Here is a 24,568-nt window from a genome sequence, read left to right as displayed (position 1 = left end):
CTTGAGAAGACAATCAGGACGATTTCATAGTTCAAGGGTGCCGAAGCTTTGGATATACTCAGATGCCGCTATGTATCGTGCCAGGGTATGTATGGCTGATCACCCACCCATGGACGTTCAGAGCTTGTTACATATGACATGGGAAGCAGGCATTTCGCATGGGCAGAGTGCAGACAGTGTCCATGCTTGGAGTCCTAGACATGGGGCGCTTGGAGTCTTAGACATGAAACCCCGGCCATTGTTCTGTATACATTACGTGGCATGAAGGAAATGCCCTCTACCAGTAATGTATGACTCCATGCACCATGCCTAAATACGCTCTCAAGGGGAGACAGGCGGAACATCGAAAAGATGAACACGTCCCGTCCCAGACGGTATGTCTGGATGTCCTATTCTATACATGCAACGCGCCACAAATCCTGATGCTCTATCATGCGTGCATTCATCTCGCCTCATACCAGCTGATTATCTCCCCATCTTGCGATATACATGCCCATGGCCTTGACAGGAAAGTAAAACTTATAGTTCGGGTACGTGATCATACAGCTGCAGTTGAAGACACCCTCGATGGCTTCCTGCAACCATTCGCCATTCGCCTGCTGCCGCCGCATGATCATCTGAATCGCTCGCTTGATGGGGTCCTCGACTGGATACCCGGCGTACATGAGGGCAATCACTGCCCAAGATGTCTGCACGACCTGCGACTTCTCAGGATGATCGACCCAGACTTTGAGTTCAGACGCGCGGTAGCTCTCGCCCCAACCGCCGTCGGGCATCTGCTTCTCGATGAGAAAGTCGCACGCCTTCCGGACGCGGGAGGAATTCTTGTACGTTTCGCCGACGGAGCTCAGCGATTCGAGCGCGAACATGGCCGCGTAGGTGAAGCAGATGCCCCAGCTACCGTACCATGAGCCGTCTTCGCGCTGGGCTCGTCGAATGTAGTCCAACGCCGATTGCTTGATCGCTGCGATCTCCTGCGCGCGATAGTCCGGATAGTGCTTCTGAAAGAGGCTCAACACGGTGACGACCGCAGTGGTACACTCGGGGTAGTCGTACTCGACCATGATCCGGCCGAAGACCTCCGCCGCATTTAGCATTTCCAGGTATTCGGAGCCACGCTGAGGCTCGTAACTCGCGAATCCGCCGGTATGTTTGTTTTGCATGGTCAGTAACACGTTGACAGCGTCGAAGATGCGTTCGTCGGAGATGATGCGCTGGTAGTTGTACTGATTCTGCAGAAGGAGGACAACTCTCAGTGCTTCGGACGTGCAGTCACTGACGGTGTACCCTTGTAGCTTGGTCGAGAAAGGCCATGCACCCTTGCGAGGTTGGCGGTAGCAGATCTCTCGGTCGGGGACTTCTTCCCGTATCTGTTCGGATTCGAGGTATTGTAATGCAGACTGAAGCATTAGTTTCCATTTCGGCGCATTGGCCAGACCGGCTTCACAGCATGCTTGGATCGAGAAGGCAGTATCCCAGACTTGGACACCGTTTGTGCCATTGACCAGCATGCCGTCTTTATTCACCCAGAGGTACTCCTCTAGCCGGTACAGGTGGCGTTTGAAGCTGTGACTGTCCGGGCCTTCTTTGATGAAGCATACTAGTGTGTTCATAGGGGCATTGACGGGTGCAAGGTCCGCATAGTCTGTGTTGTGGTCTTCGTATTGCACAAGTCGCCAGGTCCAGGCTTCGGCCTTTTCAATGATGGATCGTGTTCGTAGGAAGGGGATCCATACCCAGATGAGAATAATGTTGATGAGATTTAGAAGCCAAGATTTTGGATGGTAGTTGTCTTCTGGGGCGATTGAATTGCGATGAGAGGCGAAATCGATGGACTCGTATGGCTGGACGAAGAGTTCTTGTCGTAGTGATCGTACGAGGGCGTTCTCGGGCATCACAAATTTCTTGGACCAGATGTACGACATGGGCAGGAAAACTTGACGCATATGAATCCACCAGCGCCAGGGGGCGATGGGCGCCCAGTCAGGTAGTAGCCACAGCTCAGGAGGCACAGGATTGACGATGTCCCATTGTGTGACGCCCAAAACGCTGAGCCAGAACTTGGCCCAGTGCGGACCATTGACGGCGCCGCCCAATTGATGGAGTCTGCCTCTTGCTTTGATCACTCGAGCGTCTTCCTCGCTAGCTCCAAGGATGCGCAGGACCGTGTAGTTCATGGCTGTCCCGAAGACTGAACTGTGGCCTTCGACATGCAAGCCCCATCCGCCGTCTTCATTTTGTACCGCAAATAGATAGTTTCTCATCTCAATCTGGTACTCGGGTGGGATGGGTGTGCCGGTGATGTACCAAGTGCACACGATACCGGTCATGAGGAAGAGAGGCCCGCCATATTCGCAGGCCCAGTTTCCCGGGGGGAGTTGCAGTCTTGAATAGAAGGATAGGCAATTATCTATCGAGTCGGACGGTCTCGAGGCGGGAGGAAGGTCGGGCAGGTCCTGGGCCAGTTAATATTGACTGCTTGAGCCTTCCCTCAGCTTGAACCTACAACCGGTAACCCCAAGTGATACTTGTCGGCCGTTGTCTGTGGCCATTCCTCCAACTCCTTGTCTGTCTTGAGATAATGCCAGGTATGCCGCCCAGACTCGTCGAGCAGTCGCCATCTCGACCGCTCTGTTTTTGGGTCACTTGGGCTCAGTGAGTGGTCTTTGGTGTGTCCATCGGCGTGTCCATTCGCGCTACCATTCGCATAGCCATTTTCGTATCCATTCGTGATGCCATTGATGGCCTTCTGTGCGGACTGTCGCACCTGCGCCATCTTGGGAACTTTGACTTTAAGGTGAGATGGACATGAACGAGGTCATTGGGGTCGTATAGGCATACTGAGTAGAGGTGGCTACCCTTTTCACCTCATTTCAACTCCAATCCTCCGTACACCGCCCCCAGAAAGTTGCCGTGCACAATAAAATGTGAGGCCACTCGGAGGATCGATAAAGCGGATGCAAGGTACACCGGTGCGCGGATTGGTTGATATGGCCGAGCCGACCGCGCGGCACGTCATGTTTTCTAGGAGGGGAATTAGGCATGGGGTGGCGGGTGGATTCAGGCCCTGCATGACAAAGTACGGAGTACAGTACTGGGTAATTACTCCGTAGCCTGGCGTGTCTGGCACCCGGATGCATACCTGATGAGACGGGCACTGCGCATCCGACTCAACGATGGAGGACATTCTCATACCAGATGAGGGAGTCCATTCGAGCCAGGTCACAGTAACAACTGCCAACGAGCAAGTAATCGACTACATCGAGGCCACGTTCAATGCTATTCTTTACGAGATCAGACGGCCCTCAGCAGACGGTAAGCCAGTCTTGACACTAAACCGGATCGTCTCGGTCAAGCCGTACTACGACGACGATGACTTTGCCCGATTGAGGTGGCATGTTGAAGCTCGCGAGGTCAAGTATCACTTCCCAGGCAAGAACAAGGACGAAGCATGGAGATTTGGTGAGCAGGACATGGCAGAACCTTGTGGTCTTCAAATCTGACTTTGGTTGAGCATGCGTTGGGCGCATTCTGAGTGAGATCTATGCTGCACTCCGACAAGGTGTAACTATCACAAAGCGAGACATCTACTACCATGACCCGGCTCTGTTCAGAAGTCAAGACACGGTTGATCGATACGTTGACGATATTGCCCACACTTGCCGTGTGACGAGACGAGACTTGAACGTGGTACGCGACTGGTCAACAGAATCATTCATCCCAAGAATGCTCATAGCTTCTCACCAGGTTGCAAGCCCTAAAGGTCTTGTTGCTGGACTGTCGACTTCCTCAGCCGATGATCACACACCAATCATTCAGTCCATATGTGAAGGCACCCCAATCAATGCCACAGCACATATCGGCTGGATCCTTGTGGTAGAAAAAGAGGTTGGCCCGGAACCCGCTTTGTGAGCGCAGCTTCCTGACAGAGAAGTAGGCGACATTCAATGCTCTGGTGGAAAGGGAATTCCATCACCATCTCATAATCGGCCCAGGCCTTATCGTAACCGTACGCTGTCCCTCCGCGTGTTCAATGTCTGCATACTAATCGATGTCCTCAGGCAAAGGGATACCCCGACCTTGCCACCAAGCAATTCTTGCGCCAAGTTCTCGATCATGCTCCGTTCTCTACTCCTGTCTTTGGTCTCTTCGATTGGGACCCTGATGGCATCTGCATCCTTAAATGCTACCTGTACGGGTCCAGGAATTTGGCACAAGAGCACGACTGCAACATCCCAGAGATGAGATGGGTCGGGCTCAAAGTGGAAGACACGACTATCTGTCAGTCTGCGAATGAGCTGTCAAGACAAATGAGCAAGCGCGATCGGGTAGCGGCTATTTCCATGTTGGCGAACCAGGAGTGGCGTGATGATATGGGGGACGTGCTAGCAGGCCTGCAGGAGGCGCTTGCTGAGCTCCGATTGATGCTCATGTTGAATCGGAAGGCTGAGATCCAGAGCCTGGACGAGGCGCAGGGTGGCCTTGAGGACTGGTTGGCTGACAAGCTGAGGGTGCAGCTCGACTTGTGGTAAAGATGTATTGGGTGGTCCAGGTCCAGACTCTTTGGCCAAGATATGAATGCCCGCTGATCATAATCCCAAAGATCGTCTCACTCCTTGTCTCACTTTCTTCTCAAATTCTGGCCGTCGTTCCCGCCACATTTTTGCCGCTTCCACGTTGGCCGGACTTTCGTCGTTCGGTTCTGCTAGCATCGACATGACGGAGATCAGGATCTTTTCAACGCTCTGAATAGGAGACCACCGTTCCGAAGCGCTCTCGTAATGATTCGGGTCGTCGCCGGGAGGATGCAGGATGGAGATGCACACCTCGCCATTCGTGTACACTGCGATTCTTTAGTCCATTCTTCTCTTTCCATAGCAGCAGGACGTCGTCCATACCATTAGGGTGCCAGATTTCACCGAGGAATTTCATTTTAGGCGGATTCAGAGGGTAGTCCTTGGGGAACTTGAGTTCAGCAGGAAAGATGCCACCTTCGAAGGGTGTTCCTTCAGGTCCCTGAATCAGAGCTTCCCAGACGAACAGGTCATCTTCGTTTACCGGTCCAGCGGTGATGCCGTCGGGTGGGTTCGTCAACAGAGACTTGTATTCTTGGAACAACCGCTTTGAGGCTACGCTTGCGGCCATTGCGAAGAAGACCGAGCTCGGGTAGAGGTGCTACCAGGTTACGAGGGAGTAAGAGACGACGGTACCAGTAGGCGAGAAAAACGCTCAGCGACCCAGGTTAAACACGATCACCAGGTAAGGATAGCTGCTCTGGCTGCCCTAGCAAGGCGGCTTCTATGAGCGATGCACTGTTACTGTTTGGCGTTAGGGAAGAAGCCACAAAGTCGGCACTCCGAGGAAGTTGCGCCCTTTGGTAAGCGATGGAAGGTCGATGAGCGAGAACGTGTCAACTCTTAATGACCCCGCGGAGACAAGCAGGGCAAGTCATGCGGACGCACGTGATGTGGTGACGCACGTGAGATTCTAAAGCGGGAACTTAGCCAGAAGCAGATCTCAATACCTTCCCCTTTGACTCTGCCTCTCTTTTACTCAGCTTGCTGCCTCCTCCACCTCTGGGTAACCTGCTCGGACCTTGCACATTGCCACCCGTCCTCGCAGCCATGCAGCTGCAACGCCCCAATGATGCAGGCTCGACCATTAATAATACCGCGTTGCTGAGTGCTATCAAGCAGCGAACTTCCTGCTAACTCCTCACCACAAGCTGGTCAAGTCTCGTAAAGCAGAGATATCGAAGCCTGGATTATTCATCCTCGTGTCTGGCCGTGCTCTCTATGACGATAGCTCGTCGACACCTTCGTCCATTTGGCTGCGGACGATGTCGTATCCGCTACGCAAAGACGGGTATAGGTGAACGGGCGATAGATAGGTAGGTGGCTGATATCTTTTTTTGAGGCCTCTGATCAAGTATAAGATGATAACTGCACCCACTGCTGGCCCTGAACCAGGCAAGATCGTTCAAAAGATAGAGCAGAACGCAACAGCATAAGCACAGCACCGCATATCTTCTACTACACCCAAGTTCGCATAACCTTACTACAGCATATCGTGACAGTGTCCTCCCCCGATAGGCCTTTTCGAGACAAGACAACCAAGCTCATCATGTCCAAGCTCTTGACCGTCGTCGGCGCCACAGGCACCCAGGGCACTTCTCTCATCAACACTGCTCTCAAGCACGGCATCTACAAGATCCGCGGCCTAACCCGCAACCCGGATAGCGAAAAGGCTAAAGCACTCGCCGCTCGAGGCGTCGAGATCGTCCAGGCTGACATAAACGACGAAGGGTCCCTAGTTCGCGCCTTCGCCGGCTCGCATGCCATTTTCGCCATCACCGACTTCTTCGAACCCTTCGTCATCTACGGCACCGAGAAGGCCATCGAGATTGAGGTCCAGCAGGGCATCAACATGGCCCGGGCGGCCTCGCAGACCAGCACGCTAGAACACTACATCTGGAGCACACTGCCCAACGGCATGAAGTTGACGCACGGCAAGTATCTGGTCCCGCACTTCGAGGGCAAGAACCGCATCGACGCCGCCATCCGGGCTGATACCCGCCTCCTTGTGAAGACGACTTTTCTCTGGATCACCTGGTACGGCAATAACTTCCAATACCCGATCTTCACGCCTAACTACGTCAAGACGGCGAACGCGTATGTTCAGCTGTCACCCGCTCATCCCAGCACGCCCATCAAAGCGATTGGTGACCCGCTGGTCAATATCGGCGTTTTCGCCCACGCTATCCTCACACACCCGGAGTTGACTCTCCGACCGGAGGGGCGGTTCATCCTCGCGCATAGCGAAGATACCACCGCCGGTAAACTATTGAGTGATTGGAGCGAAGTTACGGGCAAGCCATCCAAATACGTCGTCACGAGTCTGGACGACTTTGCCAATGTATGGCCTGGATTCGGATTGGAGATGGGTATCATGATGGCGATGTGGGACGAGCTGCGGGACGATTCGTGGAGTGGTGAAGAGGGCGTAATTACGGGCAAGGACCTTGGCATTAAGCCGGAAGATCTGACGGATGTGAAAGATGCGTATAAGGTGATGGATTGGAATACTCTGTTGTGAAGGGTCGAAAGCCATCTGCCATGTGATTCATTGAAGTCTCTAGTGACTCCAGCGAAGGTTGGAGAACGATCAGAATTGGGACGAACAATGTCGGATTTTGCCAAGTGAGATATTTGAACGCTTCATATCCGCAGTGAGGGATGACCAGGAAGCATCTGCGGCTTCACCGGCGAGAATCAAACTAATCTGCCGCCAAAAGACGCGGAACCGATAGTGACGAAGCACGGGAGGAAGCCCTGGCAATGTTGAGACAAGGAAGTCGGCTCCATAAGGTCCTAAACACTCCAATACATAATCAAACGAGGGTGTAGAATTGTGATCACTCATCCGGTGTTGGTGTCCATTCCCGAATATGCACCAGTTCAGTCAATCTTACAAATATACTTGCTCCATGGTTGGGAACACTTTTACCCCTGTTCACCTACAGCTTCTCAACGCAAGAGAAACTCGACGAAGACATATAGCTGCTGGGGAGGTTGTGAGCGAGATCATCCGAAGGTGTGGCTTGTCCGGAGTCTGGTGGTTGTGCAGAACGCGCCATGTTCCCTTGGGTGCACCATGACTGTTTTTGGACCTGCCCAGGATTATGTTGCCTTTCACCCACCCTTGACCGGACAAGGCATGTTCTCAAGGTCCAAGGCGTACGAGTCGAAATGTCCACTCTACCTCGCGAAGTCGCGCAGTTCCAGGGCCAAGGGGCTCATGGTAGTGGGAAAGGTGGCTTCTTTTGTCATCGCAAGTGCTCACTGACCATGTAACCAGCTTAGACAGAGCCGCGTCGACCAGATGCCGTTCTTCACCCTTGGAGCGGCGGTTCGTCACGGGCAATTCGCAGCCGCACAAGAGAAACGGGGCAGCTAAATGATACTAAGAGAGGCACGAGAGGGAGAGTCTCCGAAGCGATGACGGCATTGGGCACGAGAATGAGAGCTCTCTGCGGTCTCGAACGACGAACTCGTTCCACGCCCGAGCATGTGGATGAGTGTTGGACTTTAGTGGAAGAAAGTCAAGAGTGGGCTCGACCGTGTTATGAGCCAGAACGCGTGGGAAGTCGTGTATGGAGCAAATGGGTCGTTTGTCGTGATACGTCGGTACCGTTGCTTGTGGAAGTTCCATCCGATACAGAGTACACAGTACACAGTAGGAGCGTACACGGTAGACCACATCGCTCCTCTGACGATCGACAGAGGCTGCGGGGTTAGGTATGCTGATGAAGAGCGACGATCGAGATTGTCACAACTTAGGAAGACTTTCCCGCTCTGTCGTGTCATCAAAACCACCTTTCGATACCAACAACGGCTCGCTGTTCCTCGAAAGGGTAATAACCCTGGAAACATCGCGCGGAAGAAATCCCTGGCAAACACTGCCGCTCCTATCAAATCGAAAGCGGAAAAACGGGACGGAGCCTGGATGAGGAGGAGTTGATGTCTCGCTCGAGTCGGGAGTCTAGACCGGCCGGATCTTTTGCGCGACAGCCCCAGTGGAGCACCGGAGTCTCACAGCCTCACGTGACGCAGCACCAATCTTGGCGCGATCATGCACCTCAACTTCACTTCACTTGACTTTCACTGGAGTCTCACTTGATTTTTCTTCATTTGGCGCGACAAGGCAGTGCAAGCTGAAGGAGGTTGTCTGTCGAATTCAGCAGTCATAGCCGTGCTCTTGGAGGCATCCTTCTCTCCGTGGCAGGACCGGGGCCTGCCCTTCCTCCGCTCCCTGGCACAATGGCGTCCTTTTCGAGCCTCTCCGGAGTCACGGAGGGTACCGGCCACAGTAGCAGCAGCACTTCCAACTGGGCCTCTGGGCGTTGGCTACGGCTACGGTCCAGCCGCCGACTCTGCCCATGAGAATATATTTCTTACTGATTTTCACGAGATGATTGTCCAGATGGTGGTCGGTCACAATACAGACATTCGTTATCGCCACGTTTGTTCGCATATCATTTCATTATGACACCTATTTATTATCGCCGGCCATTGCCTGCAAGAAATACAAATACTGGCCAAAGCATGCAAGATAGGATCATTCACCAATCGGCCCTCTAGATGTTGAAGTCGAATGTGATACTCTGAGATGAACCAGATAACGTGACCAGATCGCCCCTCCTGCGAACGTACCGCAGATCTGGAGCTGAGGAGGCAGACCCGATCAAGCGGACATCAGGGATGAGGATCACCTATGATTTCCGCATATGGAGGATACTCACACAAACATTCAACTTACCGTCGGTTTCCACGTCGGATCCTGCCGGACCACGGATTCTGTCGCGAGTCTTGACTTACTTCGCCGCCATCCATTGATCAATCAATCGATCGATCTCGTCAAAGGCAAACTCGATTCTCTCGCCCTCGGTGGCGTCCTCGCCCAGTCGATCTTCGAGACTTCCCATCCCCATCGCCAGACGCGATTCATCCAGAACACTAGGACCTGGTGTCGAGGACAATGTCTGAGAAAATGCCGAGTAATAGACCGACTCGGATGAGTCCGATGGCTGCGATGACTCCGGTACTTGGTTGGCGTATCTCAGCGGATCAGACATCTGCAACACCATCCACGACCCTCCTAGAGCATGTGCCCTCAAGATGTCGCTTCTAATGTCAGTCCACAGCGTTGCACTGTCAACTGCGCTGGTGTCCTCGTCGAAAGCATCAGAGTAGTCAGTACCTGGGACGTATCTCATAGATGGTAAACCCTCGTCGTATCGGTCTGTCCGATAGGGATGAGCATTCCAGGTATAGTGATTTCTGAACCCATGGCAATACCCGGTTTGCGAGGCACTCTCACCCGGGGCAATCGAGCAGATACTCTCCACTGGGGAGATGGACCCGTAGCGACGACTGTGGCGAGCCCGAGCTCGATCCCGCGCGCTTGGTACATTGGTCACAGATTCGGACGGGGTGATGGAGCAGGCACTGGAACTTACCGCCGACGCTGGGTCCTCGTGCCTCGAATATGCGGATGCTGTGATGGGAGACCAGCTCCCATCATATGGAGCCGGTGCTCGAGCAGACCGTTCCGGGTACACCTCAGAACCTGCCTCTGACGGGACGTAAATGAGAAGTGGAGACTCACTTACCAGGGTTTCTTGTCGTCGTCGTCGTCGTTGTTGTTGTTGTTGATCTCGTTGCTGATTATGTTGATATTGATCTGGACTCGCACCGGTCTGGTACGACGAGTCCGAGCGAGATGACGAAGTGGTAACGTACGACCCGGAATATAGCCTATGCAAACCAAATGTTAGTCTTCATACTCAAGTGAAGAGTCGCACGCCGCACGCTGCACGTAACGTGGGGGGACGTCAAAATCAGAAACACAAACGATACATACCTCGCTATAGGTTCGATGGGTGTAATGCCGCACTCAAGCTGAACGAGAAGGCATTCCAAAGCACATCGCAGGATCCTCCAGTCCTCCAAGGCCGCGGCTTCGACACGTCGCTCCGAGGTATCATCGAGACATTCCCACAGAGTGTCGATGAGTGCCTCGTCGGTGTATTCGTGGGCATACCGAGCGATGACGGCCCCGAATCGGATCAGCTGGAGGTACTGCAGTGCGTCAGCGAAGACGATGCGCATGGTCAACTCGGCGGGGAAGCCTGCTTCAGAGGGGTCAGTGTCAGTGCTGGCGTCGGTGTCGGTATCGTACTCTCCAAGCATATCCGCATAATGAGCTCGCGCCGCAGAGAGAGCAGAATGGTCGATACTCTCGTACGCGGTTACCAGGAGGCGGGACATCTCGAGCCGGTCCTGCAGCTCTGCATGTGATGATCGAGTGGATCCCATACTGTGTTCTCTTGAACACGAATGCGGTGATCCTGGTCGTTTATAACAGTCGCCAAGTGCTTTCTCGGTGACTTGAACTTGACGTCGCTGCTTGTTTCTGACGTTCCTGGTGTGCCGATGTCCTGACGCCGTTATCTATCGCTACTAATGAGTCAAGTCAAGTACGAGTGGAAAGGACACAATATATAGTACTGAGACGCGTCGAGAAGAAGAATTAAGAAGACAAAAGCTCCCTTGTTCTGGATCATGGAACCCTTGTTCGAAGAACCAAACATCTACAAAGATCCATATCTCGACCTCGACGTTCACGAATGATTCATCCAAGGGGACAATGAAAACACTGCCTCGAACCCATTCAGCGTTTCAGGATCAAAGCTCGCTCGTGATAATGATGGGGCACAACAAACTCGACACACACGACAATGAACAGCGTTGTTCAATCGTCATCCTTCTGATGTTGGTCGGCCGAGACAAAGGATGAATCTCCCAGCCACAGTCGTCCGTCCTCCGTCCTCCGTACAAAGACTCAAGGACGAACAACAAAGATGGACACACTACAGTAGTTCACAGTACCACAGTAACTCTTACCAATCGTCCTCAAATCCCAAACCCAGGGTGTTATCCGGCATGCACGCGCGTAGCTGTGTGTCTCTAGAGTCTACAGTAGACGGACACAAGTTCTCTCTGATTACAGAGTACAGTAGGTATGTGCCCGAGGAAATAGATGCAGTGCCCTCCAGCACGGCACGTGTGTACTTGGGCAGCGAGGGCCAGAGATCTTCCATCCATCCATCTATCCATTCTTTGGTGAAATTCATTTGTACACGGAAAATAAACTGCGAAGCATAATCGACTGAATCTTGCAGAGAAACACCTGCCGCGCTCGCAGCCATAATCAACTGAATCGCAGAGTAAATAGTCACCAGCCGTTCTTCCATGCCCGTCCGGGGATGCCTTCGCTAGTCCAGATTCAAGGACGGGCTCGACGTTGACTAATCGCATTCGGTATGCGAGACCACTAAACTGCATCGAATAAAAGGGATTTGGCAAGTTGAAGCAATCTTGCCCATCTCGTACGACGAGCCACGTTCCAGTTTCCAAGATTGACAACTGACATGTGGTAGGGCACCACTGTGTGTCTCGAATCTCTTAATGTCTATCTCTCGAGAGCTCGGCTTTCAGCTATGAGCTATCTCGTAGCTCCTACTGGTCCTGTCATGTGAGGGTGAGGACAGAACAAGGAAGGAACAGGGCAGGAACGGCACTGCCCGTCAAATGACAATTCCACATACTGCTGCTCGATGGTAGTCCAGCATGCTGAACACACTCCTGGCGCATTACAGGACCATACGAACCTCGACATCTCATACTCCGTGAACATGCAATTTTGGTTTTCTCCATTTCCGCACCTCCTTCCTTCCTTCAACCCTTCTTGTCCAGCGTGCACGGACTACGACCCGTGCTCCCGTTCGACCAGCCAAGCAGCCGATTGGCAATATCACTGGCATAGCAACGAGTGGCCGCCGTGATATCACTACCGAGATCACCGTTCGTCTCAGGCGGAAGACTCTCTGGCCCGGAGTTATAGAATCGAGCAGCCCGGTAATGGGCCTGAGCGGGCTCGACACCGGCCATCTCGGCAGCCTGATTGAGCGCCGCCACTATAGTGACTCCGTCGATGGGCGCCGCCACGCCGTCAATGACCATTCGGTGGATCACTGGGGGCGGACAGGGTGTGTCAAAGGTGCCGTTGTGATTGCAGGTGCCCTTGCCGTTGAAGCTCTGCAAGAGGCCGGGGTTCGGGTTGGCGTCCGAGGTGGTCTGGACGCGAACACAACCGTTTGACTCTTGCATCACGGTCGCGAGGACGAATCGGGGATCGATATACGTGTCGGAGGCCACGGTCAGGATGGACATCTTCAGGTCGTTGGTTTCGGTGTCCAGGTTGGTGAGAACACCATCTCCGCAACGCTTGCCAATGTAATTCTTGATGTTCTCCCATTGAGCGTTGAAACTCAGCCATTCAGACATAGCGGGCCAGCCTTGGACGGTAGATCCGTCACCGTTGTACTCGGTGTACATGACTTTGGGTGTGCCCATTCCGTCGCGGCTGTCAAAGGACTTCACAGCTAGACTTCCCGTAACTTGTGCCAGAGCAGTGGGCGAAGGTGGGATCACCAGGATTTGTCCAACTGAAAGCGCTGTCCATGTCACCGACGGATTTGCCGAGGAGATTGCAAAGAATGGAACATTTGCCTTCGAAGCAATGACCGAACCACTGTCCCCCGAAGCGACGGTCCAGGCTGTGACTGGACCAGTCGTAGTAGGATGAGAAGAGGATTGGTCAGATGAGTTGTACATAGTGGCAATTGAGGTCGAAGCCAATGGTGGTGGCGAAGTGAGAGTTGCGGAATACCCTGAAGGTCGATACAGGGAGCATGTAGTTGGAGGAATGACCAGTTCTATCCCATCCTCCAGCAAGTCCCAAAAGCGGACTCGGCCAGCGTTTGTAGCTTCCAAAGCGTCGGTAGTGACGTTAAACTTGGTCGCAATCTTTGCTACCGTGTCTTGGTGAGAGACGGTATAGGTGGCTGGTGGACCAGAGCACAAAGGCAGAGGGGCACCTGGAGCTGTTGGGTATGGGCCGAAATTTGTGGCATTGATGGGGATGGGGAAGGGCGGAGTCGGCCCAGTACGTGGTTGTGGAGGAGGATAGGACGAGGACACGGAGATGATGGTAACGAACGTTGATGGGATGGCTGACTGACTCGCAGACATCGATCCTGTAAGTGGACGTGAATCCCGCCCACCAGGGATCGGGTCGACGATGAAAGCAGCGGCGGCGGAAAGAAAGCCAAGAGCAACAAGGGCAAGAGCCGGGGTCAGATTCGAGAGACGAGCCATCTTGTGTGGATTTTCGGGACCTGTAGATTTTGGGCGTTCTTGATTCGAGGTCCGTTCTTGTCGAGATTGGGGTGGTGTTGGTGTCAGTCATGAGGCAATGGTGCAAGAAACCATGTCGGAGGAAAAGGCTCTTTAGATACAGGAAGGTCGAAAAGGCAGTGACAGGGCAGTGGCAGTGACAGGGGCAATGAATAAGGCAGTTCAAAAAGAGCAATAGTGATGAATCAGTTGACCACGAGGCTGGAAAGCCACTTTTATATTAATCAACATAGGCGTTTGGCTGGAGAAAACGCTGGGACAAACGAGAGTGAATGTCCACTGTGTTGTCTCGCCGTGTCCGAGCAGGTAGGGGGGACACGTGCTGCTGGAATGAAGGCTGCCTTGCTTTTGATTAAAGCTTTGCTGTGGGCGATTCCCCATGGTGACCTGATAATACAAAGCTGCGAGTGGTCAAAAGGAGGTCTGCAGAGACGCAGGGCTTCCACAATATCACAGTGGCACCATGAGGCTGTTGATTCTCTCATGTGAACGTCGATAGTGACAGAGTAGCGTAAGATGTGGTGGCGTTGCTTTTGTTCACAGTAGTCGGACACAAGACACCTCTTTGGGTGTGAACTGGGCTTGTGCCGTATAGTCATTCTGAACCTAGGGTGATGCATTGGCATTCCCGGCAGTGTTGTACATATGTATATTGCTGTGTGCAATTCGATATAGACTCAATTGGCAAACTCGGCATCAACCTCCTGGTAGTGGTCAAAGAAGCCTTTATATAATTGTACTCCGAGGCCGGGGTCCAGGGCGCCGGTGGTTGCTCGGATCGAGTGCATCGACAACTGCGGAATGCCACAGTCGACTGCACGACAACCTAGGCGTGAGCTACAGATTGCACTCGTTAGTGATCCCATGTCAGACCAACATCAGAGAAGTGAACACGTACCTAGTCATCGGGCCAATCGTGCCTCCGCTCCTGGAGTCATTCCGGATCTGGAAGACCTGCAATTTACTTCCACACTTTTCAGCGACCCGAGACAACAGCGCGGTAGACACGCTATCAGTCGTCATGTGGCCATTGGGGTCGGCCGAGACCGCCACTCCCACGTTCAGTCGTGGTGAATGGTTCTCGAGATAGGCATAGAGAAAGTTAGGGTTGACGGCGTGAATGACATCTGAGGAAACAAGGAACGAGTTGGCGAGCGTTTGGTTGATGAGGTTCGGGCCGGAGTAATCGTTCAGAGCCTCGACTGTGCGCGAGATGACGCTCGGCATGAAGTTGGACAGAGCGCCTTGTCGCAAGAAACTGCCGACTTCTTCATCGTCAAAGCATCCGACCATTTTGATAATCCCAGGAGAGTCCTCATCCGAGGAGCTGAGAAGACCCTCAATGGCGGCAAAGCAGCAAAGCTTGTCATCGATACGGCCGGCGAAGATAAATTCCTTATCTAAGCCCCCAACCTGGGCGGGCTGGATGTCGAAAAGCTCAAGTTCCCAGTTGACGATGTCAGTATAATCCGACACTCCTAGCTGCCCGGCAATCGCTCGGACCAATCGCTCTGGCTGGGTTGCGACAAAGGTTCCAGCAGGAAGTTTCAAAGATGACTGCTCCTTTCCTGTAATATCGGAATTGTCAAGTCCGATGATGGGAGTCATGTTGGTTTCCTTGTTGAAGGGTCCTTGCGCAGCGGCGCCGAAATGAGGAGCCAAAGTCGGTATTCTCGCAATGGGCCAGTCCAGCTTGACCAGCTTCTCGACGATGCGGCCGTCGTTGGCCTTGACCAGTACTCTGCCACCAATACCCAGGTCACGATCCCACCAGGTAGAATTCATGCCTCCCGCATAAGGGGCGACTCCCAGCTGGACATAACCAGCTTTGGTCTGCAGCTTGGGTATGGGTTTGACCTTTGCTGTGAGCGCATCAATGTGGCCGGCCACTATCGCAACACCATTGCCAGGCTTATAGTCCTTTCCGACGGCGAATGCTATGAAGGCACTTCCATTGCGCTTCGTGTAGTATTTCCCCCCTGCCTTGATCTTCCATTGTTCTCGTTCCGACAGATAGACATATCCAGCTTTGGCGAGCTTAGAGGTAAAGTGATCGACCGCATGGAAGACTGTTGGATTGTTGGTCATGAAGTCCAGATATGGCTGGGTGTATTTCTCTGGGGCGAATTTCTCCTTCTGTGGACTCGAGGGAATTGATGTCGGAGGGTAGGCAGAGTGCTGGACCATGCGGTCGTAACCCCTTGACACGTGTAGAGGCATGTCCTCGTGGATGGAGGTGAAGAAACCGGAGGAAGTTTTGCGAACCATGACGAAGGAGATCTATTCTCTAAACGATTGGAACAGCCAGAGGAGCAAAGTAATTGAGACCACGATCTATGAAGGAGTAATGATTGATCAAAGCTCGGTGATAGGGCGATCAGCAGGAACCGAAGCTCGTCATGCGCCGTTGCAGATGGGAATCGTCTGCTGCACGGCAACCTTATCGATAAGGAAAAGAAGCTGCTCCTATTGGTTGGGGCTCAGCCTTGCGGACTACGAGGCTGCGTAGGTTTCAGTCTCGAAAGATGAGAGCTCACGGAGGCTCTTGTTATTCCTCACTTGCTCAATCGGTGACAGACAGTGCATTCGTCGATAGTCGTTACATCATGAACTTCATTCAGGCGATCCTCAGCCTCACATACCAGACGTGTGTCGCCTAGTCAATGACCACAGAACCTCGATAACTTCAAGCTTCCTGAATTCGATCACTCATCATACAGAAGGTGCAGCGTCGTCGGAATCGGAGACTCCTTTGCATTCGCATCGAGATAGATCTTTGCCTTGACTCCTGCAATGTCGTGCTCGATGACGCTGAAGTGTCCCAATCGTCCGTTGGCGCGACGCACATTTTTTAAGCGGAAGACTTCCTTCAGGGTGGCGACGAGCGCAGGTCCAACAATTCGGGCGCCGAAACAATAATGCATGCCATGCCCAAGGAGAGTGTAAGACGACATCGGGCGATGAGGGTCGATCTTCTCGGGGTCGGGGAATGCAGCGGGATCCATGGCTGCTGAGGACGTAGCGATGAGCACATATTGGCCGCCTTTTATGTGGACTGGACCGCGTGCGCCGTCCTCAAATGTGACATCCTTCGAAGCCACGCGAGGAAGACCGGGCACAACACCGGCGTGGCGCATGCCTTCGAAGACGAAACCAAGCAGCTCCTTGTCGGAAGCTTCGTCGTCCTTGTGTGCAAGTTCCACTATGCGCGCCTTGTATTGTTTGTACTCGTCTTTGAGGTAGAGATCAATCAGGAGGGAAGCCTGTTGGGTGATGTTACCCGCAACGGGGGCGCCCATGCCGATACAGTCACCGACCATATCGCCGATGTTCATTCCCGTTTTGTTCAAGGCGTGGTAGAAACGGTCAGCATCGGGGCCAACCTCATACGCAGAACCCTTTGTCAGCCAGTCCACGATGTGCTCCGTGAAGCCCTGCTGAGTCTTGAGATGAGTCTCGAATATCTTCCTCAAGATTGGCGCTACAGTTCCGGCAGCCTCCCTCAGCTTCCACTCGTTGACCGGCAAGATGTTGAAGCTCTGGTACATGAACAGGACCAGGAAGATATCGAACAGCTCTGGAATAGTGACCAAGCCGCGAGGATGGGCCACGTCCTTGATGGGAATGGCAAAGCGGCGGGCGAGCCACATGATGGGCGTCACGTTGCAGACGTCTCGCACAATGTCGATCGATCTTCGTTCGTCGTGATACTTCAAGGTGCTTTTCTGAATCAGGCTCCTGACCGTTTCACGGAAGTACTGCGAGAGATTCTTTTCAAAGTTATCTTCGAAGAAGACCTTGTGAAGGGTGTCGGAACGTGGGTCGTGGCGTTTGCGATCGTCCCACCCTATCATAAACTCATGGCCGTCGGTGCAGTTGCGAATGGCGGCTTGGTACATTACGTGGAAGGTATCTCGGTCTTCGAAGGCCTTCTTCACACCTTCTTGAGTATGGATGCCTACCAGCTTCATGACGTTTGGTGGAGGTCTCTTGAGATCGTACTTGGCAAGCGCTTTGTTGCCTTCGAGTATGCCCTTGATGGCTTCAGGGGTGTAGAACGGCATCAAAGCATATGTAGATGTCCCGGTAAACTCGCCTGGAAGGCCATTGAAGATCAGCTTGGCGAGTATGCCTCCATATGTTCCCCCAGGAAGATCGGCAAGTTTGGATACCCCCCAATTGGTCAGGGTGTTGCTGTTGAAGTCGTAGGTCAGAAAACGGTCGCCTCGCACCAGGGCTACGGCGTCGTCTAGAATGCCGCGTCCGGTTGTCTGACCTGGACAGACGCCGCTGCCCGGCATTGGCGGCTTGGTGCACTCTGCTTGCAGACCCGGATACAGTTCAAGATTGTCGATGTGGCCGTACAAGAGTTCGGCGGCTCGAGAAACTTCCGGATCATCGTTCCATTCCGAGAAACTCTTATACGCTGTCAAGTTGAGGTATTTTCGGAATCTAGGAATCCGTCAGTCAATGCACGATGCCCATGTCACAAGAACCGTGAAGTGATATATCGGGACTCACTCATTCAGTGTGCAGACATTGAATATTTCTCTGGCTTGAAGCTGGCCCATGAGATCCACAACCTTGAGACTCGCCGGTGTCCCGTTGGCACCAAATGCGTGAGCGGGCTCTTCGATGCAATCTTTGATAAGGCGGCCTAGGTCGGCGTCGTCAAAACGGCCATCTGGTCCACGCTTGAGACCTCCAAATATCCATTCCTTGGCGGGTTTGGACATCATCTCTTTGGTGATGTTCGCAGCCATTTCCCAGAAGTCCTTCGGCGTCATTTCGTCAAGGGAGTTGAGACGTGGGCCATACTGACTGATCATGTCTTCCATCCACTTTGCGTCCGCTGCACTGAGTGCAGCGTGCCAGTGATACAGGACTGCAAACTCAACCGAGACCGCGTTACCCGATCCTCTCTCAACACGTCCTTGTGCCGACTTGATCTCCTCTCCCAGATTCAGCGACCAGTCGGAATTGGCGCGAGGGGTATTCAAGATGGCAGCGACGTAGTCTCTCAGCACCACTAAAGCAAAGAAGCCGACGTTTATGTTTCTGGCGAGCTGGAAGATGTCTTCATCTTGCCTGTGGTTGTATTTGTCAGACGTGCTAGCCAACAGAGTCTCACGGGTACGGACTCACTTTTTCTGCTTGTCTTCGGTCAATCTATCCCATTCTCCATAGGTCCCCTGTTCATTGATGGACAAGAGCGTTTCGGCAATGTGGTTGTGGTTCCTCGAAAACATCATCAAAACAGCAATGACGCCCGGTGGCATCAGCATGATTCTCTCCGAGGCCACCGAATCAGGATAGACCAATCCATTCTTGTAGGTCCGCACTCGCTCTTGTTCTTTGGCCGTGTTACCGTAGAGCGTGCTGAGGTCGACATAGCTGGACGTCTCGTTTACCCACTTGTTGTCCCTTGAAGTCTGGAAGCACTCGTGGATGACGACTGTGGCGAAGGAGAAGAACAATCGGTTGAGCCCGGATGGGTGTTTGCGAAACTTTCCTTCCTTTCGCTTGAGCAGATACTCAAAGACGAGTTCCACGTCTGGCAAGTTGGGACCTTTTGGTTTCATTGGTGGCACGCTTCGGCTGTAAGGTGAGCCGGCCTTGCCCAGCTCAGAGTCCCAGAGATTGTTACTGCCTCCGTCGTGCCTCCTGTATCTGGTTGTCGGGCCAGCAATGGTTCCTGGTGGGTGAGGCAAGTCATCCCATAGCATCTTAATGAAGCCACCGGCGGCCTTTGCGCCCAGTCCGCTATTGGGAGGCAGAGATTGAAGCATGTGCACGCCATGCTCGAGCAACAGCTCCTTGTCGTTCAACGGCTCTCCTGAGATCAATGTGGTGAACGCTTGGACCATGGTCGCGGCATTCTCTCGGCCTAGATGAGTTAAATCGTGGAGTAGCGATGTCTGGGTCACTGGGGGTGTTGCTGCGGCTTCCGCATCAGTCCGTCCATCTGGAGCAGTAGGAGCCTGTTGGAAAATAGTTGCCTGTAATTTGTGCAATTTCTCCATTTTGACGGAGTCCGCACAAAGGAAGTTCTATCTCTTGCCTTGGGTGCAATATGCTTGCAGGAATGAGACAGACAGATGGAGACCTGTAAATGCAAGAGGGAGGGAGATGCCCTGCGTATATACGCTTGGGCAGGTGGAAGTGATCCAGCCATCGGGCAAGGGCTGGTCGTGCAGATAATGGTAGGCGTGCAGAAGTGCGACATCTTCTGGCAGATGAGTGGAAGACAACATCGCGCAGACACGTCTAGACTTGATGGACTCGAGGAGGGACGACGTTGTTCGTGTAACTGCAACTGCTGGACGTCTTTACGTGAAGCGGCGCGAAATGGTGGCACAGCTGAATGCGGGCTTCCCGTCTGTCCCAAGTGCTTTTACTGTCAGTGTTGCCCTATGGGAGGTCTCACCACCGTTTGACCAGCTGAAGCAGCTTTCAGCTCGTGTGGCTTGGTGGCGGAGGAGTTCCCTGAGTGGGCCGCAAGTCCACACGTCAATGTCTGATTCGAGATTGAGAGTTTGTGTTTGACGACCCTCCCACGGCAGATATAGAGAATCCTGTGATACCTGCAGGACGTTGAAGTGGGTTATTATCCAGATCTGCCGTTTGACCGGGCCAGATATCAACGGCCAGTGGATAGAAGGTTGATGCGAAGTCAAGTCCGTCGGAGCGGACTCAATCACCACCCGATGCTGCTTAGCACAACCAAGATCAGGGCGTATGTATCTGAGCCGCCCCTAGAACCACGTCAGAAAGTGTCTTTGTATACGTGAAAATTGGGTGCGAGTGGTGCGTCTACCCAGGTAAACTGGAGTCGAAGGCGAAGATGAGATTTAATCAGCTGAATCTAAACAGCCAGCAAATTTCTCAAACCCGCCGTCGACATATCTGACATCGAGTTCATCCTGATGATTAAAATTGAAGATCAATGGTGTGGTAATACCTGAGTATGGGACTTCGAATGGGCAGTGTACCTATGCGGTCTACAGTCCTGTGGCGATAGCTTTGAGTCACACGACCTGCCAAGCTTGAAATACCATTTCTGTCAGAGCCACAAGGTAAGAACGTAGGTATGCGATGGTCGTCTATTCCAGCTTGTGCCTCCCACTCAGTTGACCAATCTTTGATATACAACAGTCGACGACATACTCAGATCAATCGACCAAAGCAGGGTTGGTGGACACAGGAAGTGCTATGCCCGTCATATCTCGTCTTCCTCCTCATCATCAGCGCCATCCGTCTTGAACTTCGGTCTCGCCGAAGACTTCAAGTTCTTCATCTCATATTCTTCGTGACCGGTCGACACAGCCACCGCATGTGCTGCACGGGGATTCTCCTCCAAAAACTCCCGGAGTCGCTTCTTTCCCTCCTCTAGCGCTTGTTGTGATGCTGCATTGGCCATTTTCAGCATGGGGCCCCAGAGGTTGAGTGTATATGTGACGTATGCTCCAATGGCAACAAGGATGAGGAACATGAAATAAACGGGATTTCTAAGCACTGTTTTACGTTGTCAGTATACAGTCCTTCGACCGAGTAATGCAACTTACCAGCAACTATCTCATTCCACCCTAGCGCCAGCAGCAGGCCGTAAAAGTACAAGGGTACTTGGGTCATGCCGCCGATCGCACTACGCTTGGCTTCGACGTACACCCCGTCGGCCGCTTTCTTGAACCTGACAGTCAGGTCCTGGCGCTTGGCTTCGTTGAGGATCATCGTCTCCTCTTCCAGGCTCTTCCCTTCCTCCTCATCGACACCTCCGATGGGTGTGAGGTCTTCTTCGTCGGCAGGGGTGGCAGCTGCAGGACTAGGGCCGATCCATCGGTCTAGGGGCGGAGGTGCTCCCGTCTCGGAGTGCCGGAAGCGGGCCAGAAGAGGGATCAGGGTTAATGTGCTTTCTCGCGCTTTGGTGTAGATTCCCTCGATATCATCTGTCGGCCGCCATATTCGAGGAACGCCGGCCTCATCGTACCTGAATTTGTCCTCGAAATTCTCGCGAAGCTTCAGTAAGAGATTACCTTCCATCATTTCCTCGTCAATCTTGGACCGCAGGACGCCCCACGACTTCCTCCTCAGCCGCCAGATGCCCACCTCAACTTCTTCGGCACTAGCGTCGAAGGAAGCAGCTCGGTCAGCGAACCGCTTCTCAGCCTCCTGCACGGTGTTGACAAAGAGAGACCAGATGCGATCCCAGATACCCATTTCTGTGGGTTTGTCCCCATGCTCAGGCGCACCCGAGCCGCCACGGCCCGAGCCAAGAGCGTTAAATTCCAGGCCGACGCTATCGTTGAGCTTACTTCGGACCCATCGCTCAACCCGCGTGGCTAAACGCCGCATCTCATCGCGGCGTAGTTGTCCTGAGATCTTGTCCAGTTCTTTTTGATACAATGCTAATTCCTGCTTGTAGTTGGACCAGGGCAAGCCTTCAATTGTAGCCTCCTTTCCGTCCGACTCGAATTTGTTGATGGCAATCTTCTTCTGCTCTTTGACGATCTCGGCAAAATCATAGGATGCTCCCTTCTTTTGCCCAGCCTTGACAGCGCCACTGACAGCGTCCGAAAACTGCTGGACGCCCTCTTTATGTGCGGCGGACAGTTGGCCTGTAAAAAGAGTCATCAGTCTCGTATCGATCTTGCTCTCGAGCTCAGTCCGTTTCCTCTGATACACGCCCTTGTGGTATCTGCCGGCTTCAGTTTCGAAATTCTGGATCGTACTGGCTCTTGCCCCCTTCATGGCAGCTCCCAGCCCTGCGATGACCATAGGGGTCCCCGACCGCGCCGCATCTGCTTGTTGTGTTTCGAAAGGATTGATGGCCTCGTCGAAAGCGAGCATTACCTCCCTCATGATCTCGTCACATCGGAACTGTGCGAGGAGTTCCTGTTGGGTCGGAAGATCAAGATCCTTGTTGTTCACAATCTGATCCCAAATGCCCTCGGCATAATGCGAAAAGCCGTCGGCAGGAATCCTTCGGTGATATTCCGGAAGAAATATCCCACCCTCAAACTCTCCCAATAGTGCGTCCCGCCTGCGATCGCGCTGGCCGTCCCTGAACCTGGTTGACATCTTCGCGACCTCGGCCTTGAACTGTTCTGGCTGGTACAGTTTGTGGGGCAGGGCAGTGAAGGCAAAGTCGAAGTAGTCATCAATGCTGCTATTCTCCAGACCTGGTGGCTTGGACAAACTGGTCCATATCCTGCCCATATCTTGCATCAATGTATTCCGTAGATTCTGGAGGGGTGTGGTCCCAAGGAAATCTCGAATAACAAAGTACAACAGACTCCGCGAGGTCGACTTCTTGTCTTTGAGGAACAGTTGTAAATTGACCTCGAAGACGGTTTTGAGCAACCCCATGTTGGCGCCCTGGTATAAGCCGACCTGATGCTCCCAGATGTTGACCATCAAGACTTCGCTGGTTGCCAACGCAAACAGAGAACTTTTTCGCTCGAAGTCCTGGTCTTCCCCACGTTCCCGGCCATCTGTCCCTTCGACGTCCATGACCAGGATATTATCTGCCATCTCTGTCGCTGAGGATTTGTTCTTCGCTAACCATATTCCCTTTGTTGTCTGCCGGCGTTCCGCCTCGGCCATCACGGAGAAGTCGGTCTCGAAGAGGGCATTCAGGAGAGTGGACTTGCCAGTTGACTGCGACCCAAAAACGGAAATGAGGTGATAGTTGAATCCGGCGTGAGAAACACCAGAGTATTGGAGGTACTTGGCTAGATCAGGGCTATATGGATATCAGCGAGACCACCTCGAGTCCCTAGGGATATGGCGCACTTGAACTGCTTGTCCTCATCCACAACTTGGACACCATTTTCAAAATCGGCATGCCCATTTTGGCCCGCAGATGCAAAATGGCCGTTCGTTGACATCTTCTCCGGGGCTGTGTTGGCACGGTTAATTGGTATAGGTCTATTGTTCGAGGTCAAGGAACGCTCTGGCGACTGCGGCGGAGAGAGCGTCGAGTTCGCCATGACGGTGAGAGGGTGACGGCAGGCGGGTGATATAGTATCCCTGCAAACAAAGGCTTGGTATGTGTTAATTCGACATGGGAAGAATAATTGGACGTCACTTGGAGCAGCCACCTGCCCTGGGGATCAGGGAAATGATGGTGTGTTGACCGGTAAGGATTGCGTTCCGGCCGCTGGCAGATGATGCAGTTGTCGTGAGCTGCGACTGGTGCAACCGTGTCGCTGAACTTTAGACTTGGGAGGATCGTCTCACGTGCTGCTGCCGCCCCGAAAGCTGCACCCGCAGCCCCTGGAACGTCTTGGTGAAAGCCCCGAAGCCGCTAACCAAAAGATTATCCGGCTCCGATGGTTTACTGGGCAGGTCCCGCTTCTGCCTTGAGGTGGCCAACGCCCCTTCGACCAGTTCACGTCAGCCTTGTCCTTGTCCTCTGGGTCTTTACTGTATATACGGAGTACTCTTCGCTGCTGGCACAGGTTTGGACAGGACGTTGTCCTCATCCGTCATGAGTGTGCCAGAAAATTCTGTTCACGCATTTTGCTGGATGCGCTCACTGTTTACCTGACACTGACGCGAACACTGTCCTACGACGTCCGTCAGCCTGATATCACGGAGAGAGCACAGCCTTTGCTTATAGCAACCCTCAACTAACTCACCACAGTGGTCAGGGCTCTAATGATTCTCTAACTTGTCGGCAAGATTAACAGATTGCCAACATACCGGGTGTGGTGTTGGCACCATCTCTCTGACAATATTCGCGAGGC

The 24,568-nt window shown here is 53.1% G+C and overlaps 9 protein-coding genes across 9 annotated transcripts; 2 read left to right on the top strand and 7 right to left on the bottom strand.

Moving 5' to 3' along the window:
• Nucleotides 1–452: 452 nt before the first annotated feature.
• G647_03897 (uncharacterized protein) lies at nucleotides 453–2,776 on the bottom strand (the record flags this gene model as incomplete). The annotated part of the gene is made up of 3 exons (XM_008728242.1): nucleotides 453–2,456; nucleotides 2,507–2,664; nucleotides 2,701–2,776. The coding sequence occupies 3 exons, from the start codon at nucleotides 2,774–2,776 to the stop codon at nucleotides 453–455; spliced, it is 2,238 nt and encodes a 745-aa protein (XP_008726464.1).
• A 400-nt stretch (nucleotides 2,777–3,176) lies between these two features.
• Nucleotides 3,177–4,532, top strand: G647_03896 (uncharacterized protein; the record flags this gene model as incomplete). The annotated part of the gene is made up of 5 exons (XM_008728241.1): nucleotides 3,177–3,462; nucleotides 3,515–3,690; nucleotides 3,748–3,888; nucleotides 3,938–4,009; nucleotides 4,062–4,532. The coding sequence occupies 5 exons, from the start codon at nucleotides 3,177–3,179 to the stop codon at nucleotides 4,530–4,532; spliced, it is 1,146 nt and encodes a 381-aa protein (XP_008726463.1).
• Nucleotides 4,533–4,589: 57 nt separating this feature from the next.
• On the bottom strand, nucleotides 4,590–5,145 carry G647_03895 (uncharacterized protein; the record flags this gene model as incomplete). Its single annotated transcript, XM_008728240.1, has 2 exons — nucleotides 4,590–4,843; nucleotides 4,899–5,145. The coding sequence occupies 2 exons, from the start codon at nucleotides 5,143–5,145 to the stop codon at nucleotides 4,590–4,592; spliced, it is 501 nt and encodes a 166-aa protein (XP_008726462.1).
• Nucleotides 5,146–6,123: 978 nt separating this feature from the next.
• G647_03894 (uncharacterized protein) lies at nucleotides 6,124–7,095 on the top strand (the record flags this gene model as incomplete). Its single annotated transcript, XM_008728239.1, has 1 exon — nucleotides 6,124–7,095. One exon carries the CDS (start codon nucleotides 6,124–6,126, stop codon nucleotides 7,093–7,095), a length of 972 nt encoding a protein of 323 aa, XP_008726461.1.
• A 2,278-nt stretch (nucleotides 7,096–9,373) lies between these two features.
• G647_03893 (uncharacterized protein) lies at nucleotides 9,374–10,829 on the bottom strand (the record flags this gene model as incomplete). Its single annotated transcript, XM_008728238.1, has 2 exons — nucleotides 9,374–10,316; nucleotides 10,423–10,829. The coding sequence occupies 2 exons, from the start codon at nucleotides 10,827–10,829 to the stop codon at nucleotides 9,374–9,376; spliced, it is 1,350 nt and encodes a 449-aa protein (XP_008726460.1).
• Nucleotides 10,830–12,299: 1,470 nt separating this feature from the next.
• G647_03892 (uncharacterized protein) lies at nucleotides 12,300–13,781 on the bottom strand (the record flags this gene model as incomplete). The annotated part of the gene is made up of 1 exon (XM_008728237.1): nucleotides 12,300–13,781. One exon carries the CDS (start codon nucleotides 13,779–13,781, stop codon nucleotides 12,300–12,302), a length of 1,482 nt encoding a protein of 493 aa, XP_008726459.1.
• A 716-nt stretch (nucleotides 13,782–14,497) lies between these two features.
• On the bottom strand, nucleotides 14,498–16,088 carry G647_03891 (uncharacterized protein; the record flags this gene model as incomplete). The annotated part of the gene is made up of 2 exons (XM_008728236.1): nucleotides 14,498–14,657; nucleotides 14,719–16,088. The coding sequence occupies 2 exons, from the start codon at nucleotides 16,086–16,088 to the stop codon at nucleotides 14,498–14,500; spliced, it is 1,530 nt and encodes a 509-aa protein (XP_008726458.1).
• Nucleotides 16,089–16,525: 437 nt separating this feature from the next.
• Nucleotides 16,526–19,843, bottom strand: G647_03890 (uncharacterized protein; the record flags this gene model as incomplete). Its single annotated transcript, XM_008728235.1, has 3 exons — nucleotides 16,526–18,272; nucleotides 18,342–18,908; nucleotides 18,966–19,843. 3 exons carry the CDS (start codon nucleotides 19,841–19,843, stop codon nucleotides 16,526–16,528), a joined length of 3,192 nt encoding a protein of 1,063 aa, XP_008726457.1.
• Nucleotides 19,844–21,039: 1,196 nt separating this feature from the next.
• On the bottom strand, nucleotides 21,040–23,809 carry G647_03889 (protein SEY1; the record flags this gene model as incomplete). The annotated part of the gene is made up of 3 exons (XM_008728234.1): nucleotides 21,040–21,335; nucleotides 21,386–23,562; nucleotides 23,613–23,809. 3 exons carry the CDS (start codon nucleotides 23,807–23,809, stop codon nucleotides 21,040–21,042), a joined length of 2,670 nt encoding a protein of 889 aa, XP_008726456.1.
• Nucleotides 23,810–24,568: the final 759 nt, after the last annotated feature.

The sequence above is a fragment of the Cladophialophora carrionii genome, assembly GCF_000365165.1.
Source record: "Cladophialophora carrionii CBS 160.54 unplaced genomic scaffold supercont1.3, whole genome shotgun sequence".
Lineage (NCBI taxonomy): Eukaryota > Fungi > Ascomycota > Eurotiomycetes > Chaetothyriales > Herpotrichiellaceae > Cladophialophora > Cladophialophora carrionii.
The sequence above is the reverse complement of the archived record's forward strand: the minus strand, read 5'-3'. Positions and strand labels throughout refer to the sequence as shown.